At 42.8% G+C, this 18209-nt stretch overlaps 1 protein-coding gene across 1 annotated transcript in view; it reads right to left on the reverse strand.

The window, feature by feature from the left end:
- Nucleotides 1-17882, reverse strand: part of Col24a1 (collagen type XXIV alpha 1 chain) — a 247837-nt gene extending 229955 nt beyond the window's left edge. Inside the window, exons 1-3 of the mRNA XM_055614315.1 lie at nt 17827-17882; nt 12520-12584; nt 2650-4067 (exon numbers count right to left, since the gene is read on the reverse strand). Coding sequence (XP_055470290.1) covers nt 2650-4067; nt 12520-12584; nt 17827-17882 — 1539 coding nt within the window. The remainder of the gene's footprint in view (nt 1-2649; nt 4068-12519; nt 12585-17826) is intronic.
- Between the last annotated feature and the right edge of the window lie 327 nt (nt 17883-18209).

Below are 18209 nucleotides of genomic sequence, written 5' to 3' on the forward strand. Positions count from 1 at the left end.
CATTGCTATCACTAGCATTAAATCTTGACAACAATCTCTGATTTTCTTTCTTTTCTTGGACCCTAGATCCAATCAATGTCCAAGCTCTATCATGTATCTTCCTTTAAAATATCTCTCGAATCCCATTTTCACTTCTGCAAACCCTAATAAAGTCCCGGTCATACAACATAAATATGGCACCAAGAACTTCCGATCTGTTTTGGGTACCTTGGCCAGACTGACTTTCATATGTTAATATTCTTGCTTAGAAACCTACAAAGTTCCTGAGAACAAGCTAAGGTCCTAACTACCAGTTTGACTGTTGAAGACGCTCCCTGATGTGACACTGTCTCGCTTGGGGTTTTTGTCATTATCCAGGCTAACATAAGAGAGTTTGGCCTTAGAGACAGAAAATCTGCATTCAAATCCTCGTTCAGTCATTTACATGCCATTTCGGCCAGACAATGAACCCCTCTGGCCTTCAGTTTCTTTCACTGAAACATGAGGACAATTGTACTAATGTCACAAAGCTCATTCAGGAGAATGCACATGAAGGGCTACCTGGAGCATCACTCATGTCAATGAGTGTCAGCAACCACTCTGTCTTCCCCTTGTTGAGAAGTAAAGTCTGCCTTTCTCATGTGTATTTACTCCTTCAGGCCCAGCGAGCGCTACATCATTCTGTCATAAGACCCTGCCACAAGCAGTGATCTGTTTGGGATCTGCTCCCAAATCTTATTTTTCACCCCAAGCATTTAGCTTATGAGACTGTGTCTTTCAGCAGCATATGATTTGATTTGTTTTTAACGGCGTGTGTTTGCATGTATGTACGTGTGTGTGCATGCGCGTGTGCGCCTTCAGTGGTCAGAGGCTTCAGATTCCTTTGGAGCTGGGGTGGTAGGTGGTTGTGAGCTGCCCAAGGTGGACGCTGAACTAGAGACTTAAATGCAGTATTCGCTCTTACTGCTGAGCCATGTCACCAGCACCCAACAGTATGCACCTCGCTTCACCGCAAGATACAGCCACACATGTCCAGTAGTTTTCTTCTTGAAGTATAGGTTCCTTCAGAGCAAACACTGCTTCCGCCCCGAGCTCAGCAGAGACTAAGGAAACGTCTGCTGAACACATTATTGCTTTAAAAGTCATCTAGTAACTGCTTGGGGCTCTACAGACAGATTAGGAGATAAAAATGCTCATTCCACTACACTGACTTGCTTTCTGGGGAAAGCAAGAGGTACGTATTTGTTCAATCCTACCTCTCAGCAATTCAACAGTACCAATATGTTGTTGTTATTTATCAGTACTGCAAAGAGGTTCATTCTCTACATCAGAGCATCTACTGGATTTACTGTAACCTCCAACAGTTTGCCTTAGGAAGAGTTGCTGAGAATACAACTGCCTCAAGTAATAACCACAGGGCAGCACAAGCTGAGAACATGGCATCACCTGAGCCCAGTCACAGTTTCTAGAACTCAACTAATGAGTCAAGTTGTATTTTCACTAAATAAAGAAGTGTCTTGGTGGTAATAGAGCGATGGCTCAGCAGTTAAGAGCACTTGATGTTCTTACAGAAGAACTGGGATTGGTTCTCAGCACCCACATGGTAGCTCATACAGTCGGTAACTCCAGGGGATTGGTTGCCCTCTCTGGCCCCCATGGTCACCAGACATTCATGTGGTATAGAGACACCTGCAGGCAAAACACCCACACAATAAGACAATAAGATAATAATAAAAATCAATGCCGTAGGACATGTTTAGTAAACTGAAAATTTTGAAATATAATTCTAAAGATATACAGGCAAATTAAGGTATACAAATGTCTAAAGACAAAAACAAGCAGTTGCAACACTGATTTCAAATGAGTTTTTAAATGATCTTAGAAATTTTCAAATGTTCAACTCCAATCGTATCCGCATAATGGAAGAAATTGAGAGCAGGAAAGTTCTGACCAATGCTTCAATTTTCTTTGTATATTATCAGATTGGCTTGGGGTTTCCCATTGAATAGGCTAATCTTTTTGTCCCCAGAGTGGTCTGGTTGTCAAAGTATTTTTATAGAAGGTAGGTAGAGCTTATATTAATCCATTTGTAAGTTGGCTACGTCATTAAAAAGATAATGAAATACATTATTCACCATGGAAATGAAAATACGATAACATTTCCAGCAATTGTCTACAAAATAATGTCTATATCAAAACAATTATACTTTGCTAGTCCATTTTGATACAGGAATTATTTTGATAAATGAATTCTTAATTGGTATGTTCACTATATTTTCCCCTAACCTAACTTTTATATGATTTTTTAACATCACTAGGAATTGGGTGCATGTTCTTGATTTATATGAAGAAATATAAATCCATACTTTTCAGTTAAAATCCTGGTTGGATTTCCACTAAATTAGAAAAACCATATAGTCTCCTCACCAGTTTGCCCAGAATTAAGCAATGTTTCAGCCTACCAATTTTAAAAAAAATGTAATTTAAGGCAGAGTTGCTCTCTGGCTGATGTGTTAAAAATATGACATCACTCACTGTGGCAGGGTACATTCCTTAGACAGATCTGGTCTGTCCTGTGATGTATGGTCCAGATACCTCTTTGAAATACATGGTAAGTTAGTACATTAAGACATAGATTTTGAAAAAAAAAAAAAAAAACAACCAACTTACGGGAGGTCCAGCATCCCCTTTTGGCCCTCTCAGATAGTCCATGTCAAGCATTGCATTATAATCCTCGTAATAATAATAACCATAAAGTTGGGTTTCATAGCTATTTTCACTGGGATAAGTAGCATCTGGGTAAAGTTCATCTTCCTTCTTTAGTTCAAGGTGGTTTTCCACAGAGGTCCCATGTGTCACTTTGTACAAGGTGGTATTTAGAACCCGTTCCATTTCCATCAGTTCGTTGGTGTGTAGACTGGCTGAGAGAGCCTTGAGATTAGTCATTGTGTCTTGCTTCGTGTGTGCAATCCTAGATGGTGCCTTCTTAGGCAGGGGCAGACCAGCTGCTTCCTCCTCGTGGTGGGTGACGTCATCTGATCCAGCTAAGGGAGGACTAGATCTCTCCTCTGTACTCATTCTGGTCTCATTAGAGTGGTGATGGGACAGTGGCAGGTTTAAATCTGTCTCTTCCCGAGTGGTGATTTCTTGAGCTTGAACTCTGTAGTTTGGAAGAGTCACAGCCGAGATGTTTCCTGGATGGAAAGAAATCAAATGAGACCTTGGTGTCTGGTGCTCTTGGCTTTCATGTACTGTGGCAGAACTATTATTTCTGTTATTTGGAATGCTTTTGCCATCTGCGCATGTCTTCTGTGGCACTTCTGTTTCACCAAGTGCTTTGGGCAAGGGAGTGTGTTCTGTGAATGTCTTCTGTGGCAATTCTGTTTCACCAACTCCTTTGGGCAAGGGCGTGTGCTCAGGGTGTCTGGTTGGAGTTACTGCCGTGTGAGGGAGGATTGTTTCCTCTTGGGATGTGTTTGCTGGGGGGCACTGCTGTTTCACGTATCTGCAATAGTCGGCCGATGCTGCTGTGGAAGGAATGATGTCCAGCTGGCACACCGTCCCTTCAAAGTGGGCAGAATTATTATTCATACTTCCCAAGGTAAACACACCATGAAGGTCAAAGGTCTGAACTTCGGAAGGAGTCTCTCCACTGAAATATCTCTTTCCACATTCAGCAAACATGGAGACAACTCGGTAGCTAACAGTGATGGCAAATGCGTGCCATCGTTCGTCATGGACACTGTAGTTGAAAGTTACTGATTGCTTTCCTCCAACATGCACCATTAGTTTCTTAGGTAGCAGCTGCACTCCTAATTGCAGTCGATTGTTATTCCGAATGCTGAAGAGAAAGGCATTGTTCGCTTTACGTGATTGCAACGCAATCAGTATTGTTAGTGGCTGCCTTAAGCTAACTGGCAAAATGTTCGCGAGAGGTGACTCAATGAATGCATTATTTTTCAAGATGACACCACATTCTGTGAAATGGACCCCCTGAGGGAATGGTGGGGATGACGGCACAGCCATCACTGATGACGTGTATCTTACATCTTTGCCTCCAAGGCCTAGTTGATGAAGAATATCTATGCCTGGAAATGAAAAGAGAGAAAGATAGAAAGGCTCTTACTCTTACATATTCATACAGATGTTTGAGTATAAAAACAAAATTTTCCAATCAACATAAGCATGTGCTAACAATGAGTAATTTCTAGGTAGCAAAAAGTAGTGAGAGAGGTCTTAACCCTCAACAACTTGAACGAAGCAAGTGTGCCATGTTCTTCACACATGGCTTTCACGATATCACCAACTAACCATGGCAGGGTTACTTTTTCCTACTGAAATTGTGTGGTGGGGAATGCCCTCTACACTTAAACTGGGACCCTTCTGTAGCTGTTTCTTCTGAAATGAAACATTTTCTTCTGGAGGGAGCAAAGGCGGCTCTGCAGGCTCCCTGCAGCCTCACAGGACCCACAAGATATACAGGCAGGACCATCCATCCACCGGGACTAAGAGGGAAGAGACTTGAGTGGAGCTGTTTCAAAGCTACACAAGAGGTTCCAGAGATGCAGTTGTCATTGCCCATGCTGGGGATGACAGCCTGAGTCCTCTGTGCTCCTGGAAGGTACTAGAGTAAACTCCTTTATTCACTAAGCTGGCCTTGGGTAGGTGTGTGTGTGTGTGTGTGTGTGTGTGTGTGTGTGTGTGTGTGTTTCCATCATTGCCTCATGAATAGATATAACCTTCCTAGGCAGAGCCATACAACAACATGCTAGTTTCAATCTGTCATAGACTAAGCACATCTTGGGGGCAGAAGTTCAGAGAAAAGAGAACAGAAACTCAAAGATAGAAGACACGTGTAAGAGAGATTGGGGAAAATGGGAGTAAAGGAAAGAAGACAGGAAAGTAGAGAAGGACAGAGAGAGAGAGAGGACAGAGAGACTCCATTTATAGCACAAGCTCTTTAATCTTTAGTATAAGTTTGGCTTAGATATCACTAAGTTATAATTTGGAGATAGCTATTTGGTACTAATAGATACAACAATAAGTAAGTTGTCTGTAATGAGTTAGTGTCATGAGCAGCCCTAAACGCAAAATCAACCCAGATTATTAGTTCATGTCTCTGAAGAAATTAGTTACCACTTGGGGAAAAAAAATCAGATGGTGCCAGCAATGCACTAGAGTTGCCTTGATCTCTTAAAGAACACTGGCGACATTTACTAAATTCTTTCTCTGTACCTGGTACCTCTCTGAGAACGTTACTGTATTGTCATACTTCTCAAAACTCTATATGCGGGTACTACTATCACTGCCATCTTAGTTATGAAAAGTCAGAGACAAATTCTATTTCCAAGACCATGCAACTAGGGAGTGGAGGATACTTGTTGAATACAGACTTGAAGAATCAAACCCTTACCTCAGTGACTTTCAGTATTTTACTCCACTTTACCTAAAAGCAGAACGGACTATTCCCCCTCCCTCTATCTGCTTCTTCAGTGTTGAATAAATGGTGGTATCGCCAAGACAACAGCCATGCTCTCTTTACTGTAAACAGCAGGCCTAATGACGTCATTCAAACCATAGCTGCAACAACCACATATTCTGACTCACAGCCCTTGCTTCTGGCTTTGCACAGCCAGCTGTCTGCTGAATTTATTCAGGAAAAATTACATGTCCCCAAAGCAGTTCTAACTCAATATACTATCCCCAAACTTCATTTGTCGTATTTCAGTGGTTCTGTCAGTGAAGAACCCCACAACCACAAGGGCAGCCAACATAACCTTTCTGCAGTATGCACGAGATTATGACACTCCTCTGGCTCAAGCCTTACAGTGGCTTTGTATGGCACATGAAATCTGTGTCATCAGTTCCTGTCTTACGGCTCTCACCTCACTTCCTGTTTCATCTCGTCTTATTTTACTCCAGAAAAACTTCTCTTAGTGTCTATACTTACTGAGCTCACTCTGAGCTCTTAATGCTTGCACTTAATAGGCCTTCAGCTTTGGAATACTAAACACTTCGTTCCTCTGTCTAATTTTAATCGGCTGCTTTTGCAATGGTTAAAAAATTCATAGTGAGTTTAACATATTTCTGTAAGTTCTGTGAGTTTTTCTCACATTTTGAAGTGGGGTATGGCCTTGGAGAATCTTTGAAAATTGAGGCAGTTCTGGAAACGATGCTCTTACATGCTCACCTTCCTTCCTTCTGACAGCTGCCTTTTCTCCAGCACCCTCCACTTGACTATATTGATTTTTTCTAAACATTTTGATTGACCAATGATTATCATATTTTAAAATCCCATTGGTTCAGAGTTCCACTGACAGTATCTACCCCCACTGAGCTTTACTCCTCAACAGAACTGAGCTCAAATGCCACATTATTTTAAATTTCATTTTTATCTTCGAGGCAGGATTTTACAGTTTTTTTCCCAGCCTGGTCTCAATTCCCTGACCTTGAAAGAGTCTCTTGACCCAAGAATCCAAGCATAGGACCATCATTGTATGTACCATTCCATCCCCCCAACCTTCCCCACCCCACCCCACCTCCTGCTGTACTGCCCCTTCTACCAAGGAGAAAAAGGAAACTGTGAGGGAAATGGAATAAAGTAGGGGGCTGGATGAAAGAGGACCTGAGGGATAGAGAAGCCCAACACAGCAGATAACACTATGGCTTCTACCCCTGCCTCTCTATGAATACAGTGACTGGTAATTAAGTCCACCGGGTGTGTATTCCATGCCTCAAACATCCAGATGTGGTAGATTCCAGATCCAGGAATCTACATTTGTTTTTCAAATACAGAAATCAAAGGCCTGCCAAATCAACATCCCATCCCAAGTTAGATGAACAAGTAATAAATGACTATCCCTGAAAGCTTAGAGATGCTTTCTAGTTCTTAGTAATTGCAATTTAAGTGTTTTTTTTTTAAGTTTCCAAGTTTTAGAGTCTAACAAGTTGCAGAGTAAACTCCTACAATTAAATAATTAAATGGATATGCATTAATTCGAATTAATTCTCGATATTTCAAATTTTCATACATCTTGCCTAGCCAAGTCCCAAACTACACTCTTTCGGACGTTGCACTTATGCCAAATTAAAAATAATTAAAGTGATTGTCCCACATCCATTTCCACAGTCAGCACTACTAGACTGGGGAGCTACTACTAATAATCAACTTTTAAAAGAATGCATGAAGTTGAGAGGTGTATGGTCGATGGTCCCTGGGAAGAGTTTGAGGAAGGTCCTGGATTTGTGGATCACATCATAATATGCTGCATACATATATGACATTTTCAAAAAAGCAAAAAAATATATATATTTTAAAGTGATTGTTTAAAATACAACCATCAGGAATATAGCATTCAACATATTTTTCTTTTCCTTGTGAAATTTGTATAAATCAACTAGATTATCTTTGTACATTCACTTCGCAGGCTCTGTTTTAGTCACTTCCAAGCAGTGCCAAAATCGTGACTCAAATATAAGCTTCCTGGCTCCAGGTCACTGAGTTGAGGAACTTAAGGAAATGATTTATGATCAGTTGCTTTGACTTGTTCAGTGCCTGGAGGATATGGGAAGAGAAGTGGGTCTAGACTGTGGTCTTCCGTTCTATGAAAACATATCACAGTGTCATCATCCAAACATCTTACATGTGTTATCTCCTTTCATTCTCCCTAAACCACACATAATTCGATTCTTATCTTCATCTCGATCCGTTAGAAAGAAGGCTTCCTGTACTTCAGGAATTCACTCAAGGTCACACAGCTACTTAGCAATATAATCTGGACATAAACCAGGGCTACGTCAACAGAACACCTGTGTCCTTAAACACCTTTGGCACAGCTGGTATGTTAAAAGCAACATTTGTTTCTCTAAAGTTTTCTGAATGTAAGTAGCACATTTATTCTCTATAAACAGATTAATGCAACTTATTATAAAGTGAGAGATGAAGCTTTGAGCTTCATATAAAAGTTGTTGATGGAGTTCAGAGGGTAGAGTTGCTGTAGTGGGAGTGAACAGCCTCCATGTGACATTAGAGTAATGTTCTCAGGAGATGCCCTTCTTCCAGACACGGACATGTCTACATGTGTTTTCACACTTGGGGTCATGAACCAGAGACATGGTGCCATTTGAGAATTAGTTACATGTTCACTGCATCTCTCTGCCACATCTCCCTGGCATCTAGTGACAGTGATGAGAAAAGGTGGCTGCAGCAAGCGGAAAGATAACCACACCAGCAAGCCCTCAGAAAACTTAATCTTCTCTACATCACTTCAACTTGCAATAGGCTCAGTCATTCACTAGGTCACACCCAACACCAGGCTAGAAGGCAAATATAGAACTCCCATCTATTAAAAGGATAGATAAAATAGCTTTTCTTCGCTCTGCTAAGACTTAAGAAATAACTGAAACTGTTAAAAAAAATCACATAGACTTTTAATCACATAGATTTAATCTTGAAGAGCTTTTAAGGAAAAGAAGGAAATATGGTTCAAGACAAAAAAGTGGATAATTAGAAAAGACATCAGCAGACAAAAGAAATTAACAGATTTTTAAAAGTGCATTAAAGAGCTGAAGACAACAAGCAACAACTCATGGAAAAGTGCTGAAAGGCTCAAGAATGGGAGGTACAAGTTCACTAAATTCTTAGGATTTGAACTTGGAGTATTGGGATAGTGGGAAAGAGCTAAACATTTGTATAAGAAACTCTGAGACCATAATAGGAAAGCAAAGCATTGAAATATTGACCCAGTCATAGCAGAAGGTACAGAAGTAGCACATGAAGAATAAGGGAATCAGGTTAAGAGATACATAATACATTGGGTGGCAATTCTGTCATCCATGACCCTTTTAATCACTGAACTCCGATAGTGGCAACCACCACGTCTTTATCCTTCATGTAAAATTGGGGGAGAGCATCCTCTCTGCAGACATTTCATCCATTCACATATTTGGGTTGCAACAACCAGGTGGCCAGCCAAGCTCATCCTTCAGCACCCTAACTGGAGGCATCTCAGATGTCAAGCCTATTAAAATAGTTCCCAAATATATTTTTGCCTTGTTATTTTTAGATGATAACAGAAACAACTGCAGACTCTAAGAGAATATCTATTTTTAAAAAAAGATCAAAATAAAGAAAAAATTGGAAGACAAAAAAGGTAACACAAGAAGAAAAATTCAAAATATTATTCTCACCCATAGTGAGATTAGAGTAGGATGTGCACACAGGAAACAGAAACAAGTTTATGAGATTTTTTTTTGTTTCGTTTCATTTTATTTTTTTGTTTGTTTATTTGTTTTTGTTTTTAACAAGGAAGAAGGGAAAGCTGAGGGAGGAAACTGTAACATTTAGGTAAACAGAAATGAAAATGTTTAGAAAACAAACTCAGGAAAGGCTCTCATCTAACCTCAAACAAAGATGGAAAATAGGACCTTAAAGTAAGAAAAGGAAGAATTCGATTTTGAAGGTCCAAAAATGCAACCGAAATTGCAGAATAAAAGGAATTCACTAGAAATGTGGACTGATAGAAGTAAATTTCCAGAAAGTGAATGGCACTTCCACACTGAAAAGGCCCACTGGGTACCCAACAGAATGAAGAGGCTCTCAGCATGACACATTATTATAAACTTCAAAACCAAGAGCAAGTGATTATAAACACCTCGAGAAGAGGATGAAGGGGTCATAAGTCAACTACCAAGAATTACTCTGTCAATTTTATCAACAGCTCTTCATGCTAAAAGATCAAGAACCATGAAGGCCTTTCAATTTCAGAGAAGAGAAAACTTACAGAGTAAAACTCTCTACTCACCTACACTGACTCCCTTCCCTTGTGAGGGTTAGACAGACAGACGCCTTCTAAGTAATGCACTGCTGTAGAAGCCGCATTAAAATAAAATGCGCAGAGGACTATGGTATATTTAGGGAGAAAATTTTTTCAAAGTTGTCTTACAATTTGTTGTAACATGAGAACAAATAACTGATAATGATATAGATACACATAAAAGGAGCAATGGGAACAGGAAAAGGAGTGATATTGAGGCATTATTAATAAAAACTGTATACAGGTCAATGAAAGTAAACTATGATAGCCAAGAACTTATGGAATTATATTGAGGTGATAGGAGGGGAAGAATGAGCACAATATAAAACATTAAATTCTCATCGCCCATAGAACTCAATAAAATATTTAGGTACATTATAAATAAAACAAAGATCAAATTGAAAAGGTGCCAGAGAGTCTCAGAGTAGGTAAAGGTAAAAGATTTGGTTTCCCAGTGCAACTTACCTTTAAGCCATATACTTGAAGTACTCTGATACTTATTTTTAAGTTTTAAAATGTCTTGTAAGTACAGAGACACTCCTGAGATGTCTAACTTGACTAGCTCAAAAAGAGATTTGACCATATTAAGGTTGCAAGTCATAATTGTGCTCCCTGTAAAGCATACATTTTTTGATAACCTTTCCCTTTTTAAAGATTTATTGGCCCCTGTGTATGCATGCCACATGCAAGTGGGTGGCCCTTGGAGGCCAGAGAAGAGTCAGGTGCTCTGGACCTAGAGTTACAGGTGGCTGTGAGCAGACCAAAGTGAGTCCTGGGAACAAAACTCTGACCCTCTCGCAAGTCCAACAAACACTCTTTTTATTTTCTTTTTTAAATTTATTTTTTGTAAATTACAGTTTATTCACTTTGTATCCTAGGTGTAGCCCCTTCCCTCATCCCTCCCAATCTCACCCTTTCTCCCTCATCGCCTCCCGTGCCCCTCCCCCAGGCCACTGATAGGGGAGTTCCTTCTCCCCTTCCCTCTGACCCTTGCCTATCAGGTCTCATCAGGACTGGCTGCACTGTCCTACTCTGTGGCCTGGCAAGGCTGCTCCCCTTTCAGGGGGAGGTGATCAAAGAGCCAGCCACTGAGTTCATGTCAGAGACAGAACCTGTTCCCATTGCTAGGGAACCCCCTTGGACACTGAGCTGCCATGGGCTACATTTGTGCAGGGGTTCTAGGTTATCTCCATGAATGGTCCTTGGTTGGAGTATCAGTCTCAGAAAAGACCCCTGTGTCCAGATTTTTTAGTTCTGTAGCTCTCCTTGCAAACATTCTTAACCACTGAGCCATCCTTGAAGGTCCTACTGACTCTCATCACGTGGGTCTGTTAGACAGGGCACCATCCCTTCATTTGGGTGCCTCCCTTCTGCAAACCTTTCATTTGTGATGTCTTTACCTGTCATTCTTGCATATTGTTATTTGGCTGATGGACTCAGGTGACAAGCGGCTTGTTGAGTTTATTACTAAATTTAAAAAGCTGACTGTATTATGAAATGGGCAGCTTCGTTGCATCCTGCTACACAAAAGTCAGAGAGAAAAACAACTTTGGGACCACACTGCTAGTGTCTTAAATCCAGCACACTTCCTGGATTTTCTCTTTGAAAAAAAAATTTGAACCTTTGACAAAGCCACTATTTTTTCACTTTGAAGCCAGAGATATTTTTGTATTTATACTTCAATCAATGGATAGTAAGATATTTCTTGGGAAATAGATACTATAAAAATGTTGTTTAGTAACTGAATAAAATAGGATATACAAAGATTTCTGAGTGCAACTAGCTAGCAGACCAAGCCAACCCACAGGAATTAAATAATGCTCTGAGCCTTCTAATATGCAAAATTCGCTCCTTAATGATGCAAATCCAGGAGGAACATTTATTACATGCGAGTGTTGTTTCAAGAAGGGCAAAGGTTATTCAGTTACAGTCTGCCACCCCCAAGAACTCCCACTTGAAATGAAGTCACAAGCAAAGCCTTTTTACTGTACAAAACTTCCCTTTTACAGAGATTTTGCTTAAAAATGTAAGCAATTTCACAGATGGAAGATCTGAGCAATTTCTTAAAGGTCGTATTTATCCCCCAAATTGATGTTTTTTTGTAACCTCATATCCTCCTGACACTAGCTCTAATCATTTATTATGCTTTAATGCTGGATCTCAGGTTTAGATGACTTAAAAAGATGTGCCTGGCTGCTTCAAGCAGAAATGTTGTTTGTTTGTTTTATTTGTTTGTTTTGAGACATGTAGCCCAGGCTGGTCGCTGACTTGCTACATAGCCAAAGCCGACCGTCCCCGATTGTCATCTAGTTGGGATTTAGAATCACCATGGAAATAAATTTCTGACTCTGTGAGGAAGTTTCTAGAATGAGTTAACCGAGGTGGGAAGATCCACTCTAAATGTGGATGGAATGAAAAGGAGAAAGCTAACTGAGCACCCACATGTAGATACAATGGGAGCAGCTACCTCTAGCCAGCTCCTCCATCCAGCTTCCCCTGCCATGATGGATGGCCTCCTCAGCCAGCAGGCCCAAATAAACACCTCCTTCCTTCAGTAGCTTTTGTCATGAATTTTGCCACAGTAATTAGAAAAATAACTACCATACTTGTCTGGACCTCCATACCTTCCTGTCTCTTTTCTCATTGTGCCAAGACTCCAGGCTTACGTCACCATACTCAGCTCAGAAACACTCTTAAAAAACAAGTAATAAGATAATTCCCCTACCTTGCCCCTGCGCACGAACAGTGATCCACGCCACACATAGTACAATGAAACGAAGAAGTGGTTTCCTAAGGGGGAAAAGCCAACATTAGACGTTTACAACTAACAAGTCACACTGCTGCTAACTCAGGGGTGGGTAACGTGGTATAAATTTGCACGTCTAATGAGTTTCCCCATAAAGCTGCTGATGATGATTGGAGGGTCGTGGAGGACCACTGCTTTAGGGCAAGTGATGTTCAAGAGCCAGTCTACACACACGGTTTAGATGGGTTTTTTACTGTATGCTAGAATCATTCCAGACTTGATAGACTGCTAATACTTTGCTTCGTCTCTCCCCTCCCACTAAGATTCTGGTGTCAGGATGTCCATGGTACAGGCAGTGTGTGTGCATGTGTGTGTGTGTGTGTGTGTGTGTGTGTGTGTGTGTGTGTGTGTGTGGACACCTAATGTTTTGGTCTTAGTTATTCTCCACCTTGCTTTTCTAGACAAGCAAGGATCTCTCACTGACTTTGAGTTCACTGATTCGGCTACACCAACAGGTCAATAAGCCCCAGGGATCCTCTTGTCTCTGCCTCCTCAGCGCTAAGATGACAGCCGCAGGCTACTGCACCCAGCTCCTTCCAAAGAGGATGCTTGGGCTGAAACTCAGGTCCTCGCACTTGCTCAGCAAGCACTTCACAGACTAAGTTACCTCCAACCCTAGCTCTGTAGCTTCAAATATTTGCCAGGTGGGCCAAATGGGCAAAATTGATTTGAGGACCATTGTTTGAGATTAATTTCTGCACATTACAGAACCCAACTTTCTCAGACACTTAATAAAACTGAGCAAGCATAAAAGAAGCCAATATTATAGTCACTAAAATTTGATAAAGATTTGTAAATGACAACCCATGATATCTACTAGGATGTCTAATAAACTGTCTGGGTTCAGCCCTATAGCTTCACCTTTAGTTATTCAGTTTAACATCCGCCACATTCAAAAGATAACCATCCAGAGTAGCAGGGGAGGACCTAAATTTAGTTGGAAAAACATCCAAAGACCATCCTCAGAACAGCTGAGGAACTAACCCCCTTCCCAAGAGTCTCCCCTAGATGTGGCTTAAGGAGCGATTCAGATTTCTCTTTGTCATAGAAGTCCAGGTTCTTTTGGGAGATTGCCAGCAATCTTTCTTTAGGGTACTCATGAGAGCCTTAGGATTTATGATACATGTCTCCGGGCTACCGCTATTCATCCCTACAAAGAGGATGTTTACAATAGCAAGAAAGGCTTGTGAGGTCTTGTGAATAGCAAACTTCTTGATGGTTTGGTAGCTTTCTCTTAAACCAGCAGAGCTGTGTGAGAAACACATACACAACACACATCGAGCATTTCAATAGTTTCCCTCGGTCTTTATGCCAAAAATGTCTTCGTCCTGACAGCTTTACAGGTTCTGTTTTACTAACAGCTAAGACTCAGAAATAGTAAAAATTTCTATTTTTCTCAAAATAACTAATTTATCCACAGTGATTTATCCACAGTGAAGCCTCACAGACTGTCAACTGAACTCAACATGTCTGGCTTAAAGAACCTCTAATTCGAGGTGCTTGAGCAAGTCCTGAATGCAGGGAGAGTAATGCTGAAGGACTTCAAGCAGAACTAGAGCCTGGAGTCAAGTCAGTAAAAGGGGAGAAAAACACAGCCAGGCTTCTTATAATACCGGCAGTTGTTCAAGTAGCCCACGCCAGCCTTAGAGATTTTTGAACGAGCGAATGAACCTACCCTCAGTTAATAAGACCTACAGATGGCCCTTCATCCCTACAAAACTTCTGCCAAACTTTATCTGCACTCTGATTCCAAGCTCAAGGAAGTCAGGTGCTCCTGCCCACCATTTGTCCCACTAAGAAAGTTGTACAGTCTGGAGGCATTTCGTTCTCTTCTGTTTCTCTCTTCGGCTCCAGCTCCTTCTTCCTGGAAATGGCACTCAAACATTGATTGCCCTGTGCTAACACCTGAACATTTTGATGGACTGTGGATGGAAAATCCCATCCTCTGTCTGCTTCAGTCTCTTGTTTTCTTTAGTTGAACCTTCCTTCAACTTAGAAGCATTCTACCTCTCCCTCCCCCTTCTCCTCCATCCTTTCTTCTGTCTCTCTCTCTCTCTCTCTCCCTTTCTCCCCACCTCTTCAGGATTTCCAGATACCCTTCCTGAGTATGCGCTTTTCTCATTGTTTCCTTTGCTCCTCTACCAAACCCTCCACATTGTTAGGGAAGCAATTGTGTTGCGTCTTCAACCATTCTATTCCTACCGCCTGGGATCAGGTTGGACTCTCCAAAGTTGATGTTCAGTAAATGTTAGTTGAAGAAATGATAAGTAAATGGATGGCAGGATAATGTCAATCTTTTGTAGAATGAAAAAGGAATGGTCCTTATTTCATCTCTCACCCAGAGGTATACATTCTTATATAAGATCAGCAAGACACAGCGATGCATGTCTAGGTCCTTCAATATAACTTTTCTCCTGGGATTTCACAGATTACCAAACAGAAAACCTACCCTCAAAATTACTTTGCACACATTGTACTTTTTCTCCCTAAAATACCCATTGATTTTGAACAGTTATTTGAACACTCAAATAACTAAGCAACTTAAAGAGTACTTCATATCAGCTGGGAAGAACATTACAAACCTTTTCATTACCCAGGAGACTTTGTGATAACCTCGTTTTGTTTGTTGGTTTGGCTGTTGTTTTTGAGACAGGGTCTCTCTTACACCAGCTGGCCTGGATCCTGTGTAGGGAAGGTGACTTGGGACCTCTTCTCCTCTTGCCTCTACCTCCTGACTACTGGGAAGCAGAGGCTAATGCCACACATTCACAGGAGGTTTATGCAGTGGGGGGGCATAAACCCTTTATCCCATGCGCACTAGGCCAGCAGTGCAGCCACTGAGCTACACAAACAGCCCCTGGCATGGTAACGCAATACATCTAACACCTTCCACACCTTAGGTTTGTTTAATTATTTCTACAAACTCACATCAAGTAATCTATTTTCAGAGCAACCCTGAGAAAGAAAACGTCTGTACGGATCCAATTTTTAAACTATAAATATTTTTGGGTGACTAACTGGGAACTTCCAGAACATTACTACAAAAAAAAAAAAAAAATGGCAGTAAGTGGAAACCTCAGGCATCTCATTAGGTCTGTGAAGTCTAATTCATCGGCTAAGGGAAGACCTCGCTAAAGCCCCGCCCCCTTTCCCAAAGTGCTGGCTCTGTTTTCAGATGAAAGAACTCTACGTTCTTTATGGCACTTCTTTCTAGAAACAAGTTTCTTGATCCAACCCCTAACTACTTTTGCTCCACTTTGCATGTGTGTGGTTGGAGCTATGAGGGTCTACAATCTGGTTAATTATGGGTTACCCTTAATTATCTGCAGCCCATACCCACTGGCTCCTGCAATGGAACAAGTTCGACATCATGAGATATTCATGGTTGGCCAGGCTCCTGGTCTCAGGCCTGGATGGGGATCCTCTCAGAGATTAAGGAAGACCAGCAACTTCATCCAGGACCTGCTATCCACTCCAGGACCTCTCCACAAGCCTTTACTGGCCCTCCTCACCAATCTGCCATGTGCCATTTCTTCAGAGGGTGCACCTTAATTATCTGCAGCCCATACCCACATAATAATGTGTGTGCAATCCTATTTAGTTTCTCTGTGCCTCCCCCCTATTATCTGGACCCAATACAAACCCCAAATTGCCTAAGAACATATTCAGCGTCAGTTAGGGGACCCTCTAGAAGATCCCTGTAAATCATAAAAGACAGGGGCCAAGGACAGACCCATGAACACACTATGGGAAGTATTTGTTGGCTGCTTGGGCTAGGTACAGTGGCTTAGAGAAAGCCCTTGCAGCAGGAGTTGGCATGAAGAGAGGACCTTGGAGTTTGAGTAGAGCTTGGAGGCCTTCTACAAAACTCGAGCCTGCCCAGGATTATACCCCATAGCACCCCGGAAGGATATGAACCTAGAAGGTGCTCTCAGTCCTATAAGATCCGATACACTGGAAGATCCAGCCAGTGGGACGCTTATCAAGAAAAGCCGGATCAAAGCCTGCATCTGTGTGAGCCTCCCTGGAAGAGGAAGACCACAGGGAGAGCTTCTAGTATCTGGGTATACTGGGCTCCTGGCCCTGTGGGGTACACAGACAGGAGCCCATCCTAAGTGTATACAGGCTGTGTTGTGTCTCCCAGAAAAGGGGGTGTGCCTGGAGGTGCAAACTGCCCTGCAGCAGGGAGCATTCACACAGGAAGCTTGCAGAGGTCAGAGCAGACAGCACGCTGAAGGTCCTGCACAGAGTTGGCAAGCACCACGCACACAAACATTGCCACAAGGCGGGCTTTCTCCACTCCTGCCTCTACCACCAGCGCTCAGCTGACTCTGGAAGCTGGGTCCCTGGCTTTCTCTCACCTACAGCTCAGCAGTCTTCCTCCCTGTATCTCAGGGGGCCAGATGCAAACCTGTATCACCCAGTGGCCTCTCATAGGGACACTCAGGCATGCAGCCAAGGCCGGGAACCATCATCCTCACTTTTTCCCCCAGCGTAGGGATAGGAGCAGGTACCGTGTTTAAAGGGAAGATGGACCGCTCTCAAGCTCTGCCAGGAAAGGTAGGTCCAGCCTTCACACCCGACCTTCCCTGACTCCCTACCCTATCCTGGCTCTGGGCTGCAAGCACCACTTCCCCACTGACAGAACATAAGTCAGGGGCCTTCTGAGAGAGAGAGAGGTGCTCCAGACCCTGTGAGCTGAGCAGTTTCCTGATTTCTAAGCTCTGTAGATACTCCTTCTCACCACCTGGCAACCTAGTCCCAAACCGGTGCTTGCGGGATCCAAAGGACTGCTAGAGTCCTAACAATCACCTCCCCCTGAGACAGCGGGAAGGACTTCAGCCAGGGCTGGAAGAGGAGAAGTGGAGGAGGGTGAGGGTGCGAGGGGAGTTGGAGTCCAGGCGGTGTCAGAGAGGCTCTGGAACTGCCTGGGGCAGTGGCCGAGGGGATGTTGGGACACAGGCCAGCCAACTTTTCCTCCCCAGCCACAGGATCGCTTTAGCATAAACTAAGACTCGCTGGCAGCAGCCTGCTTCCTTTCAAACACGGTATTTTACAAGTCGAGAAGTCAGGAGGAGGATGCGGCAGCTCACCCGCTCCCAACGCCAAAATGTACCAAGAAGCAGGACCACAGAACTCCAGCTCCACGGTGGATGCAGTGGGTGGAGAGAGGGGGTTGGTCTAAAGCCCCTTCCTCCCCCCTCAGGCGGCGGGTGGGCTACTTACGTTTTTGTGGTGGGGGAGACCTTTCCATGCCTTGTCCTGTAGGCTCCTAAATGCATTTGTATGCATCTGTCCCTGCAGCAAAGCACTAACGGAAAACAGAAGCCAGCTCCGAACTGCTAAAGGTGTAGGTACTGTCCATGCAAAGGGGGAAAGTCACATGAGAATCGTGCTCCAACCCGCAGGACGGAGTGTGGGGTGGGGTAGGGGGGATGAAGCGCTGTGGACTTAAAAAGCAGCACCCGGCGGGCGGGGAAGATAGCTAGGATGCTCCGAGCCTGGCTGCAGCGTGCAGCCGGAGCCGCGCTCCCCTGGGGAGACCAGGGCTGAGTGAGACTTCACCCTGAGGCAGAGGGGCAGCGGCAAGAGCCGAGCTGGGTTCCTGC

The sequence above is a fragment of the Psammomys obesus genome, unplaced genomic scaffold, assembly GCF_907164565.1.
Source record: "Psammomys obesus unplaced genomic scaffold, mPsaObe1.curated_primary_1811, whole genome shotgun sequence".
In the NCBI taxonomy this organism is placed as follows: domain Eukaryota; kingdom Metazoa; phylum Chordata; class Mammalia; order Rodentia; family Muridae; genus Psammomys; species Psammomys obesus.